General features: G+C 38.3%; 1 protein-coding gene across 1 annotated transcript in view; it reads right to left on the bottom strand.

The window, feature by feature from the left end:
• The window catches only part of gpm6ab (glycoprotein M6Ab), a 52,717-nt gene extending 32,670 nt beyond the window's left edge, over positions 1-20,047 (bottom strand). Inside the window, exon 1 of the mRNA XM_056735447.1 lies at positions 19,890-20,047. Within this exon, the coding sequence (XP_056591425.1) occupies positions 19,890-19,893 (4 nt within the window). The 5' untranslated portion in view covers positions 19,894-20,047. The remainder of the gene's footprint in view (positions 1-19,889) is intronic.
• Positions 20,048-20,595: the final 548 nt, after the last annotated feature.

The following is a 20,595-nucleotide window of genomic DNA, read 5'->3' as shown; positions in this document are numbered from 1 at the left end:
CTTAAGTCTTAAGTAGCAGAGGAACTTTTTAAGGAATGGCCAAAAATTCATTGCAGGGGTAAAAATGTTTTTTTGGGTTTTTTTTTGCCAAAAGTCATTAGGATATGAAGTAAAGATCATGTTCCATGAAGACACTTTATACATTTGCTACTGTAAATGTATAAAAACTTTCATTTTGTGAGTGGATGGCATGCTAGAGTGCCTCAGATTAATAACTTCAAAGGCGATTTTCTCAATATTTTGCTTTTTTTGCACCCTCAAATTGCAGCTTTGTAAACAGTTGTTGTTCCGTAAGACAGAGTCCTATCCTAACAGACCATATATCAATAGAAAGCTTGTTTCTTCAGCTTTCAGATGGTGTAAAAATCTCCATTTAGTAAAATTGACACTGGTTTTGTGGTCCAGGGTCACATATTTGTAGTATGCGTCACTATTGCTTTGTTAGAGATCGCTTGATATGTCCGGATAAAGACAAGATCATACAGGCAGATGACATCAAAGTACCGCAAGAGCATTTAAAAAAACAAACTTTTTTACTCTTGCGGTAAAAAAGCCGCTCTTTACTGAGCCGGACTCAAAACCCAGAAAGAAAATAGCCTTTACTTATTGATTTTGATGTTTTTGAATTTTAAAAACCACACAAACGTCATAAGTAGACCTCATACAACAGTATAAAACAATAAACAAGCCCAGTTTATGAGACCTGGAATGGAATGGAATAAAATCCAGGCCTGGACCTTTTATGCTTCCGATCTCCTCCGTGAGAGATGCGAGCCCGGTGCAACGCACAGCTGACACTCATTATCACTCGCATCACCGGCCTCGCGCCGTTCACTCACGGCTCTCGTCTCGCCTTGCTCGTTACAACAACATTCAAAATTCAAAATTATTTTGCTACCTGATAACCTTGATTTTCTCACAATTTCTCACAATTTCATGCTGTCAGTCTTTCACATTACTGTTGGATGACTTTATGTCACTCCTGAGGTTTGATCTAAAAATGCTGTTTAATGGAAAATTTGGAATGGTCTCTCAATTTCCGTCGTTGTATATCCTAAATAAATCGTAAACTGGAATAAACATTCAGACTGTATGCAGTCATTTTTTAAATGTTTATGCAAAATGCAAATGCAGCTGGGAATCTTTTGATTATCTTTAATCCACAGGTTTTTAGGAAAGGTTCTACTAGCTTTGAACAGCTGAATTTGCCCTCCATCTGTTGTTTCTGAACAACATCTCCATACCTTGATGTTTTCTGCAGGCAAAGTGTGTTGTTGTAGCCTTTCTTCCCTCTGGACAGGACGAATTCTCAAAAGTTGGTAATATTTTTTTTTTGTGAACATCAATATCAAATTTGTACAGCCAGCTAGTTCTAAGAATCACTTTACAAGTTTCACAACTGTAGAGTCCACATTTCTCCTGGGCACCATGTAAGACATTATTAATATCTGTGCCGTGACACAATTGATTCTCAGAAGACCGAAGACTGTACCTTTGGTTTTTGCTGTGCACTTAATTGTGAACTCTAGGACTTTATACAGAGAGGTTTCCAGCCAGGTCACACTGCCATTAGCAGAATGATTAAGAAACTGATACAGAAAAGCACTGGAATGTTTTACTGTTTTGTATCTCTCTGCAACAAAACTGCTGAAATACTACAAGGAAAATTATCGATTTGCTGGAAATAGCATAGCAGACACAGGTTATACAGCACCATCGTTACTTTCTCCACACACATTATGTCCACCCAATGAGTAGGATATGTGATAGAGTCACTCATTAGAGACATTCTTGGTTATGATTCACATTTCTGAAGGCTATCATTCATTTCCAAATTACAATCAATTACGGCAACCCCGTCCCTTCAAGAACAACAATGTCTACTTCAGCACTGGTTTTTACATCACACTAGTAATGACACAAGTAATTTAACAGGTGTTCCTAATAATCCTTTAGGTGAGTGTAGTTATTGATGAGCATCTTGAGCTGCTTAGAATATTGAAAGTCTTAAATGTGCTCGGTTGAGGTAGATGCAAACAGCTTTTTGTTGTTGTTGTGTTTCCTCTCTGAGCTGTCGGCTTCTTACCCCGCTGGGCTTCAGCACGCCGGTAATGATTCAAATTAATCAAACCAAAGTTCAAAGAAATAACCCTCTGCAGTTCCTGCAGGTACTTGCATAACACACATCTGTTTCAATTCTCACTAACTGCATGAATCTTGAGCATAGTGTCTATTATTGGCCGAATTTCACAAACCGTAAACCTGCCTTGTTCAGGTTTCACCAAAAATAATAAAAACAAGCTTTTGCGAGACATGAAACAGTAAGTATAGTTCCCCACATTTGTATTTGCTTAATGCAAACCAAATGTTAACAAGTCTATTAACATCACTAAATTTTACCGTAAAATTTTACCGTATTTCCTGTAAAATTATATATTTTCCGTGTTTCTTGCAAATTTCAAGGTTCATTTCACAAAAGCAACAATTTGGTTGCTGCATTTCTCTTTCTATACAGCACTAAATTCACATCGTAAAGGTTGTTGGTTGGCACACACACAATTACAAAATGCACCCTTAAATGCAAAAAAGTATAAACAACTATTCAACTATTTTTTCCCTTGATTTAGACTGCTCAGATTCTCTCTGTCTATAGTAAAATGAGACCATATGCGTATGATTAAAACCACAAAATCCTATTCATAACTCTCAGCACTCTCTAGACAAGATAGATTTCAATTATTCTCATCTGGCATGACCATACTTCAATAAATTAGCCCAGTGTGCATAATAATCTTTATTGACAGATTTATGCATTGATTCATTCTGGTTTGAGTTAAAGAGAGAGGGAGAAAGGAGAGTGGGATCACGTTAGACACTACTCGGTTTTCATATGTCGATGATTAACTCATTATTTTGTTAGTGCTTTTAATTGTGACAATCTATACTTACAGAGAAATGGGATCAGATGAGCTTTACTTACACAACCAATTCAACAACAGTTTCTCCAAGTTCTCTCTACACATCTGTATGCCTATTATACAACACTGGTTGAAAGATGTTTCAAGACAAGAACCAAACAGATGCACTACAGATGCACTATGCTAGAGCTACAGGACACTTTCAGGACAACATTTCATATGGTCCCAATGTGTTTTAAGTGTTTTTTGTTGTTGATTTGGTACAGGAAGACATGGAAAGGACTGCAATAATAAACAATCATTAAAAACAAAATGTAAAAACCTTAGTTCTATCAGTGATGCAGGTTGTTATGCAGGTTGACCTGTCTGGTTGTCTCTACATTTGGCAGAAGTACCATAATTAAAGTTACATTATATTTATGTTTTATTAAGGTTAAATTAAGTTAAATAATAATTATAAAAAGTTTTAACCAAAACAGTGTTTGTGATACAGAAGATCAGAATTCAGGACTCAAACCCTGTGTAAGAAGCATTTACAAAACCCAAAGCAAAACTATCCACTATTTTGTTAGTATTGATTTCACGAAAACAGTCAATAGACCAGCCGAGCAGCACTTTCTAACTTCATATAATCAAAAGGGCTGGAAAATTAAGTTTGAAAGGTCTGAGGATGGTTTATGAGTATTGGGTGGATAATCTAGTGCACTGCTTGCCTGTATAATACACTAAGCCTTGAATAAAGTAATATACTGGGTTATTGCGAATTTAATGTCTATGAAAGTGTCTGTTGCATGCTGTTGATAACCACTACAGTAACTTAGACATCGCTTTAGTAACACCAGAAACACATGAATTATAAAGATAAAATATTTGTTACTAACTTGGGCGACTTAATTGCATTTTGAAGTTGGACTACTATTACTGCTGTAGCAACATATGGTTATTATTATAAATATTAAAGGAGTCATATGACACGGCTAAAACAAATATTATCATTTGTCTTGGATGTAATGTGATGTGTATGCACGATTTAAGGTTAAAAAAACTGTCATAATTCTGCCTCATCATGCCATGTCTTTCTTTGTCTAGTGGCAGGATAATGAAAGAGCTTCATGTTAAGTGTAGATAGGGAGACATGGTGTTGTTTGTTTTGACATGTCATGCACTCTCTCTGGTCTCGTCTTTGTCCCCGCCCACTCGTTTCCCTATTATTGATTGTTAATTATTTCATGCCCAACACCTGTTCCCCTCTTGATTTGATTCCCTATTTACTGCCCCTGTGTTTTCTGTCTGGTTCATTTTGATTCGTGTGGGGGAGTTCCTGTGTCTAGTTCAGTTCAGTTCAGTTCAGTTCAGTTCAGTTCAGTCTAGTCTAGTCTAGTCTAATGAAAATTGTAAAAAGCGCTATATAAATAAAGTTGAGTTGAGTAGTCTAGTCTAGTTATTTGTAGTTAATGTCAAATGTTCCCGTTTATCCTTCATGTTTTTACCCTTGTTCTTTGTATTTTACCACCTAGTGGGTTTTTGTTTTGTCTTTATTATTAAATAAGTCTTGTGTTAATAACCCCTTACCCACTGTCTGCACCTGGGTCCTCTGTCCCTTCACACCCTGATCCTGACAAAAACGCTGTATTTTCCACATACCGTGCTTGTTTGTATCTACTCTTTGCCCACCTCTCGGAAACACGAAGATTTTTAACAAAGTTCATCGCTCTGAAAAGTGAGGTGTGCCATGATTAGGGATGCAATGATTATAGATTTTGTTGGTACGATTATAGTCTGAGGAATAATCACGGTTGCACGATTATGATGATTAATATGCATACATTAATTTCTACATTTTACTGGCCGTGATGAAAAATTTGCATGCCCGCCACAAAAAGTAATGAATAAATTATGTTTAGTTATTTGTTTGTTTTCTAACTGCAATCTTAAAAAATAAGCTTATAATACCATACATCTATTAGCCTAACTCTAATAATAATAGTCAATCAGTTAGTAATAAAATTAGAACAAATTAGCAAATTATGAGCAATAGCACAAATAAATGTAATAAAGCAAACACACAAATAAGTTAATAGTGCTTTTTATGTGTTTCAGGTTGGACTAACTGTGGTTATTTGAATCAAATGTAAAATAACACTCGATAGTCTGCAGAGTATACTGAAATATATATCAAACCATATTAAAGTTATAAAAGTTGATCAGTCAGGAGCAGTGAGTGTGTTTTTTCTTAGTATTTTTGTTGTTTGATGAGCATTAAAACATATATGTAATATTCTGCTGTCCCTTTAAGAGCTAGGGCACACGGATCACATGCTTTTTTCCCCCTCTGTTTTCGTTTACAGCAAACTTTAATGGATTAATCAACGTGATATAGAGAATAATCGCTAAATAAATTAAATTGGTTCACTGCGTCAGGAGTAGACTCTGAATTTGAGCTTGCTCAACTTTGAATTTATACAATGTCTATAAAAAAAAAAATCAGCTTTGTTTGTTTACGTTGCACTGAAAGCCCAACTGTCACTGCTACAGCCTTAATTGTGAATGTACACGTAAGATTGGCTGTTTGGGATCTCTGCATAGTTAATCTAGTGTGTGTCGTGGACTTGTGGCCTCCGTGTCTATGATAAACAATGCTCTTTTAAGCTGGTGCACAAGTTGCAACGTTTCCGTTCCATGCATTATAAATAAGCGATGTAAAAGAGCCTTTATGTTAAATTAACAATTTACGTTTTTAATAGCGGTTAATAGTGAACCTTGGAAATCGCTGCATCCCTAGCTATGATTGAACATTTAATCATTGCGTAGTGATTGGTCGAATACTGCAAGCGTGTGACGGAAATGTAACACCTCTTACCATATTTGGAACATCAGGTTCCTAAGCAATTGTACTTACAGGTACTGACTTGCGTATACATTTGGGTGGTCTTATTCAACTCATGCCACAAACTGATGTGGATATGTGGGGGTGTTGTAACACGAGGCAGTTTCAGGCCAGTCTGGATGAGCATTCGCTTTTAGATAGAAACCATATTTTGTACACACCAAAGACACAGAAAATCATGTGTTCACACCATATTACCCCTTTGACAAGATGCGCAATATGAATCCTGCATCCCAATTCGCCTTCTTATACTATTTCGTAAGTACTGCTTTTGTGTTGGAATAGTAGGGACTTTTGAGTGGATATCAATTAATGCACACACTGGGACATACTACTGCATGATGTTGACGTCTTTGCCTGTGATCCATTTGCATGTAAACATTTTGTCATGTAGTATTTGTCATGTAATGTTACTGTGGTCAGGAAGACGTGACGGGAGCCTTGAGGAGATCCCGCATATCTCACGGAGGAGATTGGGAGCATAAGAGGATGAGCGACGGGACCGCTGACGAGAGAGGACCAGGCCTGGCTTTTTGTTATGGTTTGTGTGTGTCGCCAGCAGTCGTCCGTGAGGGGCTGCCGGCCGTCTATTTACTATTTGTGTGTGTCGCCGGCAGTCGTCCGTGAGGGCTGCCGGCTCTCTATTATTCAATTATTCAATTATTTTATTAAATGTTTAAATGTTTGCAGGTTCCCGTCTCCTTCCTTCCATTTAATTGAACCTTATTACATTTACTGTAGAGTTTAATTTATGGATTCAGTCATGCATCATGCATTTTAATTATAAATGCTGTGTACTGCAACTAAACTCTGCCTTCTCTAGGTGGGTTGGAGTTAATATCAGCCGTTTGAGTGTGCACTATGATTTTTCACCAAAAACAGGAGACCATCTGGTAACTTTATGGATACTCATTTCAACATACTTTGATTTGGGACTTACTAATATAATTTCCAGTATAAAGGTGTGCATGGTATACTTTGTGTTTAAATTATTGTTATAGTGCAATTTCTGTATGTTTCCTAATTTGCTTTAACAAACTGTTTGATGGTGAAAAATGTATCTTTAAATTCAAAATAACCTAAAGATGATGTTGTGAGAAAAGACAGACCTTTCAAAACCCCCTCCCCAGTTCTTTCTCTCTTGCTCCTGCGTTGCTATAGCTTAGGATTCCCTTGATACTTAAAATAGCACTTGGAAAAGGATTGTACATTCATTCACAACCCCACATTCTTTAACCTCTCTATTATCTACACTATATCTCTGGTCTCAATTGCCAACTGGCTCGACCCAAACAGCAGCACAATGAAGGCAGTGCATGGTCGGAGGAGTCACATCAACTGCATGCCAGTTATGATGTTGATCTTACTCCCAACACTAACGCCTAGAGGAGAGAAATTTCTGCTGTGCACTAAATGGATTATTAATGCTACAATAAATGGATATATCATCCATGTTGACTGTTGTCTATTGATTTTCCCTGGATTAGCTCATACTTTAAATACATTTAATGCTGTACTGGTGCTTTGATAACACACTCAAAATTGTTTTCCCATGATGATGAGTTTGTCCCTTGAGTACAGTATGTATCAGTGTTTCAACATCTTTGATCATGGCAGTGATTCAATGTGAGCACTGAACATGTGATTACGTCTGATGGTCAATTCTCCTTGTTTACCTCACTGAAGGACGATCACTGATGGTCTCCCATAGATGTGTGGACTGAAAGAAGCCTATTCTATAGATGACCTATTTCCACATGGTATACACAAATTTGTTTAGCTGTGCACTTTAAACAAGCTCTCCAGAGGAATGTATTCAACACATGTCATTACCATTACACTGTACAGCACTGATGTGTATTCAATCTCCTGCCACAGACACAAAGGCACACACCTTAGAAGATAAGCTAGTATGGAGTATTGGGGTGTAAACTTTTGAACACCATCATCTGTGTAAATTCAGTTATTTAGTCTTGTGTAATTTCATTGACGCAATGCTTTCAATACAGAGGTAATTCCATTCCATTCCATTTTCTACCGCTTATCCGAACTACCTCGGGTCACGGGGAGCCTGCGCCTATCTCAGGAGTCATCGGGCATCAAGGCAGGATACACCCTGGATGGAGTGCCAACCCATCGCAGGGACAGAGGTAATGATATTTACCAAACCTTTGATATTTTTCTCACAATTGCTGATCTTCAAAGCTTTTAAATATACATTTCTGCAACCACGCCCATAAAAGAGCTCTTACTATAACATAGATGATATCTACAATAATAATTCTGTCTTGACAATCATAAAGCCAAATGAGGCCGGTGATTACGGCAGAGGTTATAACAGTCCAGCAATTGACTCATTGCAATTGACCATTGAATACAGGAGAGATAAAAGCTACTGTAACACATATGCATTGTGAATTGATCCCTGTCTGTTTGAGCCTGCACTATTCTCTATTCAATTAAGAGTGCATGCTCTTCTGCACGTCATGTTTGACTGGTTGGTTGCACTGCTTTTGTCAAAATGATGCTCTAGGTAAGCTTCCAGTTACAGTTATAGGAAAGGGAAAAGAAGAGGAAGACTTGAGTAATAACGATTGAGATTTTCACATCAGGCAAGAGAGAGATGTCACCTGAGTTATGAATAATGAGATCTCTTATTTTAACAAACAGTAAAAAAACCCTGTGAGCTTTGTTCAAAGCTCTGTGACCTGGATACAGGCGAATGTGAATGGACAAAGAAGTTTTTGTCTGGTGTGTGCGTGTGTGTGTAAGGGATGGGGACATTTTTTGGTCCCCATGAGAAAACAAGCTTATAAATCATACAAAATTAACTTTTTTTGGAAATCTTAAAGAGCAGAAAGTTTTGTGGTTGTTAGGTTCAGGGGTAGGGTTAGGGAATATGTTATACAGTTTGTAAAGTATAAAAACAATTACATCGATAGAATGTCGTTATATAACATGGACATGTGTGTGTGTGTGTGCGTGTGTGCGTGTGTGTGTGTGTGTGTTTGCGTGTGTGTGTTACTGACAGACCTTCTGCAACTTTTACAGTGCATGGTGTCGTGACTAATTCCACACATTTGCTCTGATGATCAAAATCACCACCCATCTTATTCCCATAATGTGCTCTGATTAATATATACATGTATATATATATATATATATATATATATACGTTTATATATTGCTTGTTTGCTTATGACACAACCATTTCGGAAAACTTAATTCTGATCGGCCAATCGCTACATTCCAAGGTATGATATTCCCAGATAACAAAAGCTCAAAACTACTAAAATATGGTAACCTGGATGCTGCAAATTATTTTGTCAGGCAGTTGAATTTTACACAAATTACGTAAATATAAATATGTCCTTTAATAATACACTATATGACATTATATTACAAAAGTTGCCTGTTCCTGGCTTTGGAGGGTCTTGTATCACAATAAAGGTGTTTATTCTCGGCATACAACTAGTTGCCTGTACAAAATCCCTAACTTAACCGATGTATACTTGTGAATGGTATGTTGCCAAAATAATTTGTATATTGCCAATGTATTGCTAGTATTGCCAAGCCCACACAGTGTCTTTATTAAAAAATAACAATTCTGTCATCATCCATTTACTCTAATGTCTTTCCTGTAAGATTTTCTTCTGTGGAACACAAAAAGGTATTTAGTGAAATTATTTTGTTTCCAAGAGCGGTCAATGTGGTTCAACCCTTAGGAAACAAAATATATGGGAATATACTGTAAAATATAATGCTTGAATAATACATTTCCATATTGGAACAAAGTGCTTAAATTTTTTCAATGGTGTATGAAAAGCGGCAATTACTTGCATGTTATTCAATATATTGCAATTTTGTAATTTATTATATATTATTCTATATATATTTAATGATTTTATATTTGAGTGTAATGGTTACCAACATTATTTAAAATATAATATTTTGCGTTCTCCAAAACATGCAAGAAGGTCAATCAGGTTCGGAATGACATAAGGGTGAGTAAATTATTAAATTATTTTCCTTATTTGGGTGATCTATTTCTTTCAGTTGACAAAATTGCTTAAATTCTCAACATAGCTACTAAAATTAGATTGAAATAATTCCATCTTCATTAAGTATTTTAGACGTCTTGACTATTTACAGGATTGCCTGAATTGCAGTAAGAGTTACAGTATGGAAAATTAATGAACAAATGAGTGAACAAGTGAACCATCATGAATGGCCTGTTTCCATACCATGTCACAAAATCAGCTGACAATGAGCACTATACATTATACTTAACTTATCACTTGCTCCAGTGTGGTACAGTTTTAGCCTGTAACCATGGCAACAGACTGCTTCACAGATCCACACTTACTGATGGAGAGAGATGGAAACACATGCAAACACGGAGCAAAGTATATGACTGTACACGACTACCTTATCGTGCTTCTACCGCTGAGAAAACTGGCACAGAATACAAATCTCGCGTTCTCTCTCAGTTTTAGATCAATCAAAATGCCAATGTTCAAAGTAAAAGAGAATCCAATAATGAGTAGATGGGCTTTAGTCCTCATATATACTGTGACGAGAAGTAGAAAAATGGGTCAATACAAAGGAGGCTCAATCTCTGTTATCTTGTTTGCCCAGATCAGCGTGTGATCTTAAGATGGTGGTAAATTATCTAATTTGCTCCATCCTGTTTTCTGTTATGTTATTTATGGCTGACAACTGAATCGATCTGAAAGACTGAAGTGATGTTGGTTATAGGCATGTCATGAATAAATCACATGTGTACTGTCATAATTAAATAATAAATCAAAGCCTCTCTCAGTCAAGAGGCAAAAACAGATCACTGACTGAATGCAAAGGCTCATAGACACATTTACGACTGCTGGTTGTGAAGGCTTTCAAAGAACATGCTGACATTTCTGGATGTTTAAAAAGCATTTTCCTGTTTACAACCTATAGGTACAACGATTTCTTAAAGCATTATGTTCAGGACACAAATGTTCTTTACAACCGGTATTCTCAGTTTATCCCCTGAAGGATCTTTTGCCATTTAAAGGGATAGTTCTCCCCAACATCACTAAAATTATGTTACACACTTTCATGTTGCTTCAAACCAGTTTGATGTTCTTCTTTTTTCTTTTTATGAGACTTTCTTTGTCAATTCACAGCTTGACAAAGAAGAAAGTCATAAATGTTTCCATGATGACAGCATTGTCAATTTGGGTGAACTATCCATCTAAGCCCATTACTTCTGACAGTTCTAGAGTCAGTCTCGTCTTGATCAAGTACATTTAGTCATTTAGCAGACACTTTTATCCAAGGAGCAATAAGGGAAATGTCATACAGGAGCAATGATTCAATAGGTGCTAATACAAAGTTACTAGTTTCAACAAAAGCCAGACCAATACCTGTTGAGAGATAGAGAGAAGGTTTTTTTTTATTTGTCAGGTCAAGTATTCACAGAAGAGATGGGTTGTAAGTAATTATTTTGTAATGTTGTGACAGATATGTTGTAAAGGAGAATGAGCTGGAAAGCTTTTTGCTGCCCTTTTCAGGAGACAATACAAGACTCTGCTTGTTTGCTGAACGCAAGGTCCTTGATGGGGTGTAGGAGTCTAAGAGGGTGTAAAAGTATGCAGGTGCAGATCCAGTGGTAGTCATGTAGGCAAGCATTAGTGACTTGAATCTGATACAGGCTTAAACCGGTAGCTAGAGGAGAGAGATGAAACAGGGTGTCGCATGAGCCCTTTCGGGCTGTTGGAAGACAAGGCGTGCTGCTGCGTTCTGAACCAGCTGGAGTGTTTTGATAGCCTTTGCAGGAAGACCAGCAAGTAGAGCATTGCAGTATTCCAACCTTGATATTACCAGGGCCCGGACAAGGAGTTGTGTCGCATGCTCCGTTAGATAGGGTCTAACCTTTCTAATGTTGAATAAGGCTTATCGGCATGACCGCACTGTCTTTGCAATGTGATCATTGAAGGACCGATGTTCATCAAATATAATGTAATGTAACAGGTGACATTTACTGCACAACAGTTATGTCTTAGCAGATGTTTCTTCTTAACATGTCCAGTCAAGCAGATCATGAGCATCACGCATGGCAGTGTGAATTTTAGCAGGAACAGATATAGTAAGAGGCATGCATGTCTATGCTTATGAATCACCTCTGCTTTACATGAGCAAAAGACTAGCTGTGCGTTTACACACCGCCAGGGACATGTAGCGACAAAGCAACTTTTCGAATGAATGATGTCATTCATTTCAATAGAGAGCTGGCAACTTCCGACATGAGGGACAGTGACCGTTGGCGACAGGAAGTGGGCGTGTCAAGCGACGCAACAAATTTTGAGCAAATGATGATCGATTTTCGAGAACGACTACCAACAGGAGTAAAGCTGACGGTGTGTGCGCACAGTTTCAGGTCGGCATGAGTTATAGATTGAGTGCTTGCTTTATTATGACCTCATCACAGATAGATTTGGAGAAAAATAAATCCTGTGCAAAATAAATGTTGTGCAATAAGTACATTTAAAAAGAATAAAAAACATATATTTTTATCTGAAAGAAAGAGCAAAGATGGTATTTCACTGACAAAGTCTGGGAAATAGACAAGGTGTTTGTCAAATTACTTATTTTAAACCTAGCTATTGTGTGTGTGTTTGTGTGTGCATGTGCATGTGCATGTGAGAGAGAGAGTGAAAGAGAGAGAGTGAAAGAAGAGAAAGAGAGAAATACCCCCACCATGCTGACTGCCTTCTAACCTTCCCCTCATAAATATGTTAGCCAAAGTTATCTAAACTAATTCCAAAAAACAAGATGTTTGAGAACAGCATAACCGGCTCACCGGAACATTCAAATTGTGCATACTCACATATTGTTACAAATGGAACACACAATAGTTATTTATGAAGCATAAACCTGTATTCAAAGTCCTTTGAAGCCATAAATTAGCTTTTTGTGAGGAATAGATAGATAGAAACAATACACTACGCTACAGACAATTTAATATAATATTTCCAAGTCAAAAATGGCATCAGTCTTGACTTCAAATATGTTTGGTAAAGTTACAGAATAACTGTGTATGATTCTCCACTTGAGGTCGCATTTTCAAAACAATAACACTTGATGATGCTGTGAAGGAGCTTGGAATGTTGGGAGGTTTTTTTACCTTCACTACTGATAGAGATCAATCCAATGGGACACACTGTTCATGTTCATGGATGACATAAAGTTTTGATTTAATCGTGTCACTGACCTTCAAATCGAATGTTTCCACATTCTCAGTGAATAACTTACTGTTTACATTGTGATTTGTGTGTCAAGAAAAAAATATGGAAAGACCTATTTTACACAGAACGAGAAAGAAAGTAACATACTTAGAAATAACTGTTCCTGTGTTTCCACTTGTGCCATTGTGTTTGTTACTTTACCGACCCTGAGCGTTGCTACAGTGGCTATTGTACAGGATGAAAGGTCAGGCTGTTGCGTCACACTGAATGGATTCCGCAGGGGATTGAATAGAGCCCTGGTCACAACACAGTGGACTACACCAAAAGCCTTTCAGATTACAATATAACAAGAACTACAAGTGGAGCAGAAAACTACAAAAGAGCATGAAGAAGATTCATGCCACATTCATGAATAAGACATAACAGACAAAATACTATGCACGCCAGTTTGATACATCTTGCTAGTTTGATACCTCAGACCAAATCCTAATGTTAAACAACCTAATAAGATCTATGCAAGAAATATCAGATCTCATTGGCTGCTGTTGCTTCAGTAAGAGATTTTGTTTCCAGATGCTAAAGAGCGCAATACACAGATTCAGATAAGTGAATTTCAGCTCATAGAAACTTGATTTATACTGGTCATAGTATAAAACTGCCAAGTAGAAGAAAAGAAATACTGTGCAAAAGACTTATGTGCTCCCAACACAGAAGTCTGTATTTCCCATTAGAAGAAGAAACTGCTCCAGAGTCCCGTTTCCATTAGTCTATGTATCACTTGACTGACAGTTAGTGGGATTTCACCGCAGGCCACAATATTCCTCCTATTATTTTAGTTGTTTATCTGGTTTAAACAGTATGCACAGTCACGTAGGTTTCTAAAGTTCTTACGATTACTTAAGTTGCCTACATTTCCCCCCAGGGATCGATAACAATTTGTCTCTTTGTCTTTCTCTATATCTGCTGCCCTTAGAGGTAAGTTTTAAGAAGACTGTTTTAGCATAAATATAGCTATTAATTTAGGACAAATTTATTGCATAGTCAAATAGTCACTGTAGTGAAGTAGGCGGGACGAGACCGTGAGTCGAGGCCGGTGAGTGAGTGACAATGAGCGTCAGCTGTACGCGCACCGGTCTCGTATCACAGAGGAGATTGGGAGCATAAGAGGACGAGCGACCGGATCATCAATGAGAGAGGACCAGGCCTGGATTTTAATTGTGGTTTGTGTTATGCGCCGGCAGTCTTCCGTGAGGGGCTGCCGGATGTCTTTTTACTTTGTTGTTGTTTTATTAAATGTTTAAATTTCCTTCCAAATTATGGTATCAATATAACACAAATTTTAAGTACTTTAAGGTGTACTTTTAACGCAATATTCCATGAATAAAGTAAAATTACCTAAATTATTTAAGAGCATTTCAAATGATAATCTTCGAACAAATCAAGAAGAAATACTTAAATCAGGATTGGAGTTAACTTCTTGATCTTTTTTAGCTTCAGTTAACATTTATTATTGTTCACATCAAATATGACGAACAAGAAAGTAGTCTAAGTACTGGAATGGGTAGCATTACTCTTCACTAAGTGAAAAAGCACACCTGATGATCTCTCCCATGACCTTAGCGCAAAGATTGCTCTTCTGAATGATGGTAACCACAAAACTCAAAAATACAATCGAAATCTTTTCTAAATCTTAAAGACAGCTGAAAAATAAACATTTCATTTTATTGTAAGGCACATAACATTTTTTCACACAAACTGACTCTCGTAATGCTTTTGCATGCAAAACATGCTGGGAACTCTAAATTCACTGTTCAGTTAGTCAAATTAACTAAAATAAAGAATGTAGTCCCAGCACAAAATAATTAAGTAAAGATCCTCTATAAAAGTTTAAGTGGGTTGAACATGATCAAATTGAATTGAATTCACTCAATTCTCTGTGCATTTTTATCTGTTATCATTATCTGTGCATCTGTGTATTTTTTAACAGTGTTCTTTTATAGTATTCATGAAGCTAACGTCTGTAATTTTGGATTGTTAAAATACTTTTTTCTATTATTTAAATGTTATTTTGCAACAGTGGCTCACCCAATACTGTGGACATAGACTAAGTGTTGTTTTAACCAATGGGGGTTGTAGTTTGAAAACAATCATTCATTGTGCAGTTCTGTTGGGTGAGGGTTTTGGTGCACACTAATTTAAAAAACATTTCCAACTTTTACTTTTCCTGATCAGGGACTGTGGTACTGTAATACTGCTGAGGAAAACAGAGACCTCCAAAGTTTTTATATGTGGCCATATGCCCAAAGTACACCAGCGGGTTGACTTCAGGTCCTCACTGCACTAGAGAAATTTCTCACTGCCTTAAAATCCACTGCTGTGATTGCAAGAGCCAGCAGATTTGTTTTCAACCAGAATAAATGAAAACCTTAGGCTCTGTAGGGGGAATGAAAAACAAGGAAAAGCTAGGGTGGCTCAGACAAACCAAACTAATCTTTCCGAAGATTGTTTATTATTACTTTGGAAACATTAAACGACACATCTCAGAAGAGAGTAAAGAAAGGAAAATATGTGGGATAAATCCAGTTTTGACAGGCCTGGCCAGCCTTGAAGATACGTTGTCTGTTTTTGACATTTTCATTTTGTCATTCCATACAGGAAATGGTGGAAGCATGAGAAAATAAAGAAAATCCACACAGTCACTTCTTCCATGATAGAAAGTCTGGGTTACGACTGTAACCTCCCTGATGGAGGGAACGAGACGTTCTGTTGGGAGACAGACTGGGGTTTGACCTTGAGAACCTATCATCTCTGAGAGGAATTTAAATCGCCAATGGGCCATGCTGGTCCCCGCCCTGTGCATACGGGTATAAAAGGGAGGTGGCGGCGGCCATATACCCACCCTTTGGGCTGAGGAACCTGAGAGAACTATGCCCAACAAAATTGCCGACCTTACATGGCAGTGGTGTGTAATATACGGGCTGACACTGGTTCCATGTGGAGGTTGTAAAACCTTGCAAAGGTACTGGGTGTAGCCCAACCTGCAGCACTCCATATGTCTGCCAGAGTAGCCCTGAGCCAGTGCCCAAGAGGAGGCCCATGGAGTGGGCTCTCACTGCTATCAGGCATGGGCAATCCTGGGACCGGTATGCCAAAGCAATGGCATCCTCAATCCAGTGCGTCAATCTCTGTTTGGAGACAGCCCCCAAAACAGGTAAAAAGCTGCACAGAGCTTCCAAGGCTCTTTGTGGGGTTGAAAGAGGCACAATGCGTACTGAACACAACACGTTGGAGGTTGGGTCTTCCTCCCCAGAGGGGAGTGCCTGCAGGTTCACCACCTGGTCCCGAAAGGGAGTGGTGGGAACCTTGGGCACGCAACCTTAGTAATCGAATTACCGGGCCCGAATTTTAGACACACATGGGACATGGAGAATGCCTGGAGGTCCCCAACCCTCTTGATGGAAGCGAGTGCCAGCAAGAGTCCTGTCTTCATCATCAGATGAGAAAGACTGGTATCTCTGAGGGGCTCGAAAGAGGCGTTACAAAGACCCTGTAGGACCACATAAATGTCCCAAGAGGGTACAGAGCGCGGTCGAGTTGGATTTACCCTTCTCGTGTCCATAAGGAACCTAGTGACCAGATCATTCTGGCAGAAGGACTTGCCCTCCACAAGATCGTGATGAGCGGGAATAGAGGTACACTTTCAGCGTGGACGGGGAGAGGTTACTCTTGAATATTTCCTGTAGAAATGCCAATGCTGACCCGATTCTCCACTCCAGATGAACACCAGGACCAGAAAAGACGCCACTAGGCGTTTATATGCTTATAAGTGGCAGTCTCTCTGACCAGCGGCGGCAAGCCACTCAAGGTCTCCTCGTCCAGTCCAGGGGCCAGACCTGGAGATTCCAGAGGTCTTTGGTAAGGGGAATTGGCCACGGGGAACTGTTGTTAGAGCCATCAGGTCTCAGAACCAAGTCTGGTTGGGCCAATAAGGCACAATTAACAGTTCTTTACTTTTTGCCCGCTTCCCTGACCTTCTACAGGATCAGTGCAAGGAGGTTCAATGGGGGGAAGGTGTACTTCTACTTTTCCCGCGGCCAGCTATGTGCTAAGGCATTCGTGCCGAGGGTTCCTCACTCAGGGAGTACAAAAGCAAGCAATATGTGGTGTTCGGGGAGGCAAACAAATCCACCTACGGCTGGCCGAACCGCTCCCATTCGATCGATCGCACCTTCCGCCAGAAGGGCGGCAAACTTTTTACCACGAAGCCCGGAAGAGTTCTCCTCTTGACGGAGGTGTGGAGAATTCTGCGGTGGTACCCCAACATGCAATACAGGTGTCGGGCCCATCAGGCTCGGGAATGAGTCTGTCATACCCAAGATTACAGCTGCGAGACTTGCCCAAAGACAGCGCAGACTGTGAGAGGAAATTTGCTCTTTTAGAAATATCTGCGGCTCGCTGCCTGGACACCCAGGGGAAGTCCGCTACCGAGAGGGAGAAATCCGCTGCTTCGCATCATAAATCCAGCAGTCTAGAAGATGTCTCGAAGAGATAAAGCGCTTGTCATGTACGTAATGTAGGTTCCGAAGAGCAAAGGATGAGTGAATGGCCGCAGTCACCTCCCTTTTATAACCCTATGCACGGGGCGGGGACTGGCGTGCGAGTGCCATTCGCAAAAGCCCATTGACGTTTTAAATTCCTCTCGGAGATCGGCATATCAAACCCCAGTCTGTCTCTCAACACAACATCAAGAGACCAACCGAAGAAGAACAGTGGGTTCACTTGGTCTTACTTAAAGCAGTGCATTTTCCTTAAGCATATTCTGCACCAGACCATTTTCTAGCAAATTTTGCTTTTGTTTATATTATGATGGTTTTACTAATAATAATAAGCATGATGATAATTGTTACTATTATTTTTAATAATAACAAAACAACAATAATAGTAATAATAATAAATATTATTATTATTCTCATTGCTATTATTTTTAGTCATTAGGGCTGTCAAACAATTATTCTCGATTAATTGCACCTAAAATAAAATGTACATTTACATAATATATACGTACTGAACATTTTAAGTTTCTGTTTATAAACACAAAAACATACACAGACATGTATATATATATATATATATATATATATATATATATATATATTTAGGAACTATTAAGATGTATATATTTATATTTACCAATAATTGAAATGATATGCATATTTTTATTAATTTTTTACATTTTTATTAAATGTATGCATGTGTGTGTATTTAAAAATACACAATTAATATAGACAGCTCAGAATAAATTTGACAGCCCTATTATTTTTATATTATTATAATATGTTGAATGATCATATCAATTCAGTGCTGCAGCAGTTACATTCTTGAAATTTATGTTTGCAACATACAGAACTAGATACAAGATACAAACACTACCTTAATGTTCCTCATTGTTGCACACCACCCTAAATCACAATCATATACCAGAGGTGCTTGCTGACCTATCAAATGGACAACTGTAGCAGAGCATGGCTGTGTGGCCTAGGAAACAACATTCCAGCCTTAAGCAACTGAACCCCGTAAACTCATGTTCTGCTCATTAGAACAACCAACAACCAGTAAAGGAATAGTGAGAAAAGGGCAGTAGGAGGGAAGGGCGGTCTCACAAAAACAGAGACGCTTGTCAGAATTATCAAAGGGCCCCCACACACGAGGAGAATGTTTGGTGGAGGCTGCAAACAGAGAGACAATAATCTTGCTATTTATCCCTCATGTGACTGCATATATTACAGAGAACACAGAGGGGACAAGCCATCAGCAGACACCATGAATGAGATCTTCAACAAAGTCCGTCTTTCTTCAGCACAAACGAGTGTTGTTATTTTTCATTTTCCATGTAGAACTGGCAAACAGGTCATAGGATGAGATTGCCAGAACAGCAAAGCTTTGAGATTCTGCATATTATATGGGTTATAGATCTGGGTCTTGGCACCTAAAATAAGAACAGAAGACTGTGTTCCACAGAATCTTTTCAATTTGTGCTCTGAAGCAAGTCTAGGAGTTTTGAAGGGGCTGTGATCGATACTGTTGCAGCTTGTCATTGCTGCACATTGGTAAACACAAGGTGTGTTTGTGAGGAATGCATGAACTGATGCATGTTCATTTTCACTCAGTGCTCTAGATGATGAGACCATTTCCTGTGTTTTTCCTTACAATAATAACCCTGTTCCTCTGGCATGTTTGCATAGATTTAGAAAACAGTAACAGGACATTATAGGGGGACCTCTTTTTTATAGTCTCTGGAAAACATAATTTACATCTCACCACTTAGAACAATTGAGAACTCTTATATGTCAACTTTAGTTTGTAAGATCCTTACATGGAAAATGGGTCTGTTTCCAGTATCTGAATGACACAGACATTAGAAAGCACAGGCGAGTTCCCAGGTATATGAGACAACCTGCATAATCTCATTATGAGCTTGAACTGATTATCACTAAAAGCAGTATCAAAAGAGAAAAGCAGTTTCCATTGTTTACGCATACCAGTGCAAATCGAAAAGGGGAAAATACTTCACATGATCTCAGTAACATTCCTGCAGGACTGTGTACTTTTTCTGTCTTTGGATGAAAATAAAAACACTCAACAGCTTCTCTCCTATGTTTGTGTAAATCTTCCTTTTGCGTGGTCCAAACACTTTGAACAGATTTGGATTCATGGGCAACAGAAATAAACGTGTTACATTCCCATTAGGCTACTTCGTGAACACAAAAGTTAAATGGTGATAGTTTTTGACATTGCAATTTTCTTAAATTGTCTTCTTCACCTTAGTTAAAAAAAAACCACAGAGCAATGACTTACCCATGTTTGAGAATAAAAATCAGCAGCGCTGAAAAGTCCACACTTCAGAAGTTTGCTTCAGTCAGTTGTGAGCGCTTCGGTCAGTTGCGATGAATCCACGTCTTTATCACTGACGGGCGGGGAAAACTTACCAATGCTAACTTTGTTCCCTCACTACAAGTCGGTATCTATTCCCTGAAATAGTAAACCGTTTGGAGTAAGTGCGAAAAAAAATCATTGTTACATTTTGCAGCAGTAGGCTAAAATATCTGCACGAACTGTAATCATGCAGAACTGTGTATATAACAGGCAGAATTTTAAATACATTTTATATGGACGAGGGTTTGGTTTACAATCTACAATTTAATACTAAATAAATTGATGGAATTGTATATATGATAATGCCGCTTAGCAACAAAGGGATATAAACTTAAAACATACATATTCGACACTCACCATCTCAGTATCTTTCACGTATATTGTGTGCGAGAATGCCTGCTTCTCACAATGTACCCTGAAAGAACACACCTATCTTTAGCTTGCCATGGTCCATCAAATAATTTGAATGGGTTAGTGAGGCCCTCTGCTGGCGAATGAGATGAGTTGCATTCACTATTGACAACTCGGTGGACAAATAATAAATCCTCTTTAAATATACACATTAGTGTGCAGAAAATAGCAATATTCATCTTGTCATAGAGGGTCACAAGGAAATTTAAGGCTTATG

This window comes from Triplophysa dalaica, chromosome 2, assembly GCF_015846415.1.
Source record: "Triplophysa dalaica isolate WHDGS20190420 chromosome 2, ASM1584641v1, whole genome shotgun sequence".
NCBI lineage: Eukaryota > Metazoa > Chordata > Actinopteri > Cypriniformes > Nemacheilidae > Triplophysa > Triplophysa dalaica.
Note: the sequence above shows the minus strand (reverse complement) of the source record. Positions and strands in the feature narration are given on the sequence as shown.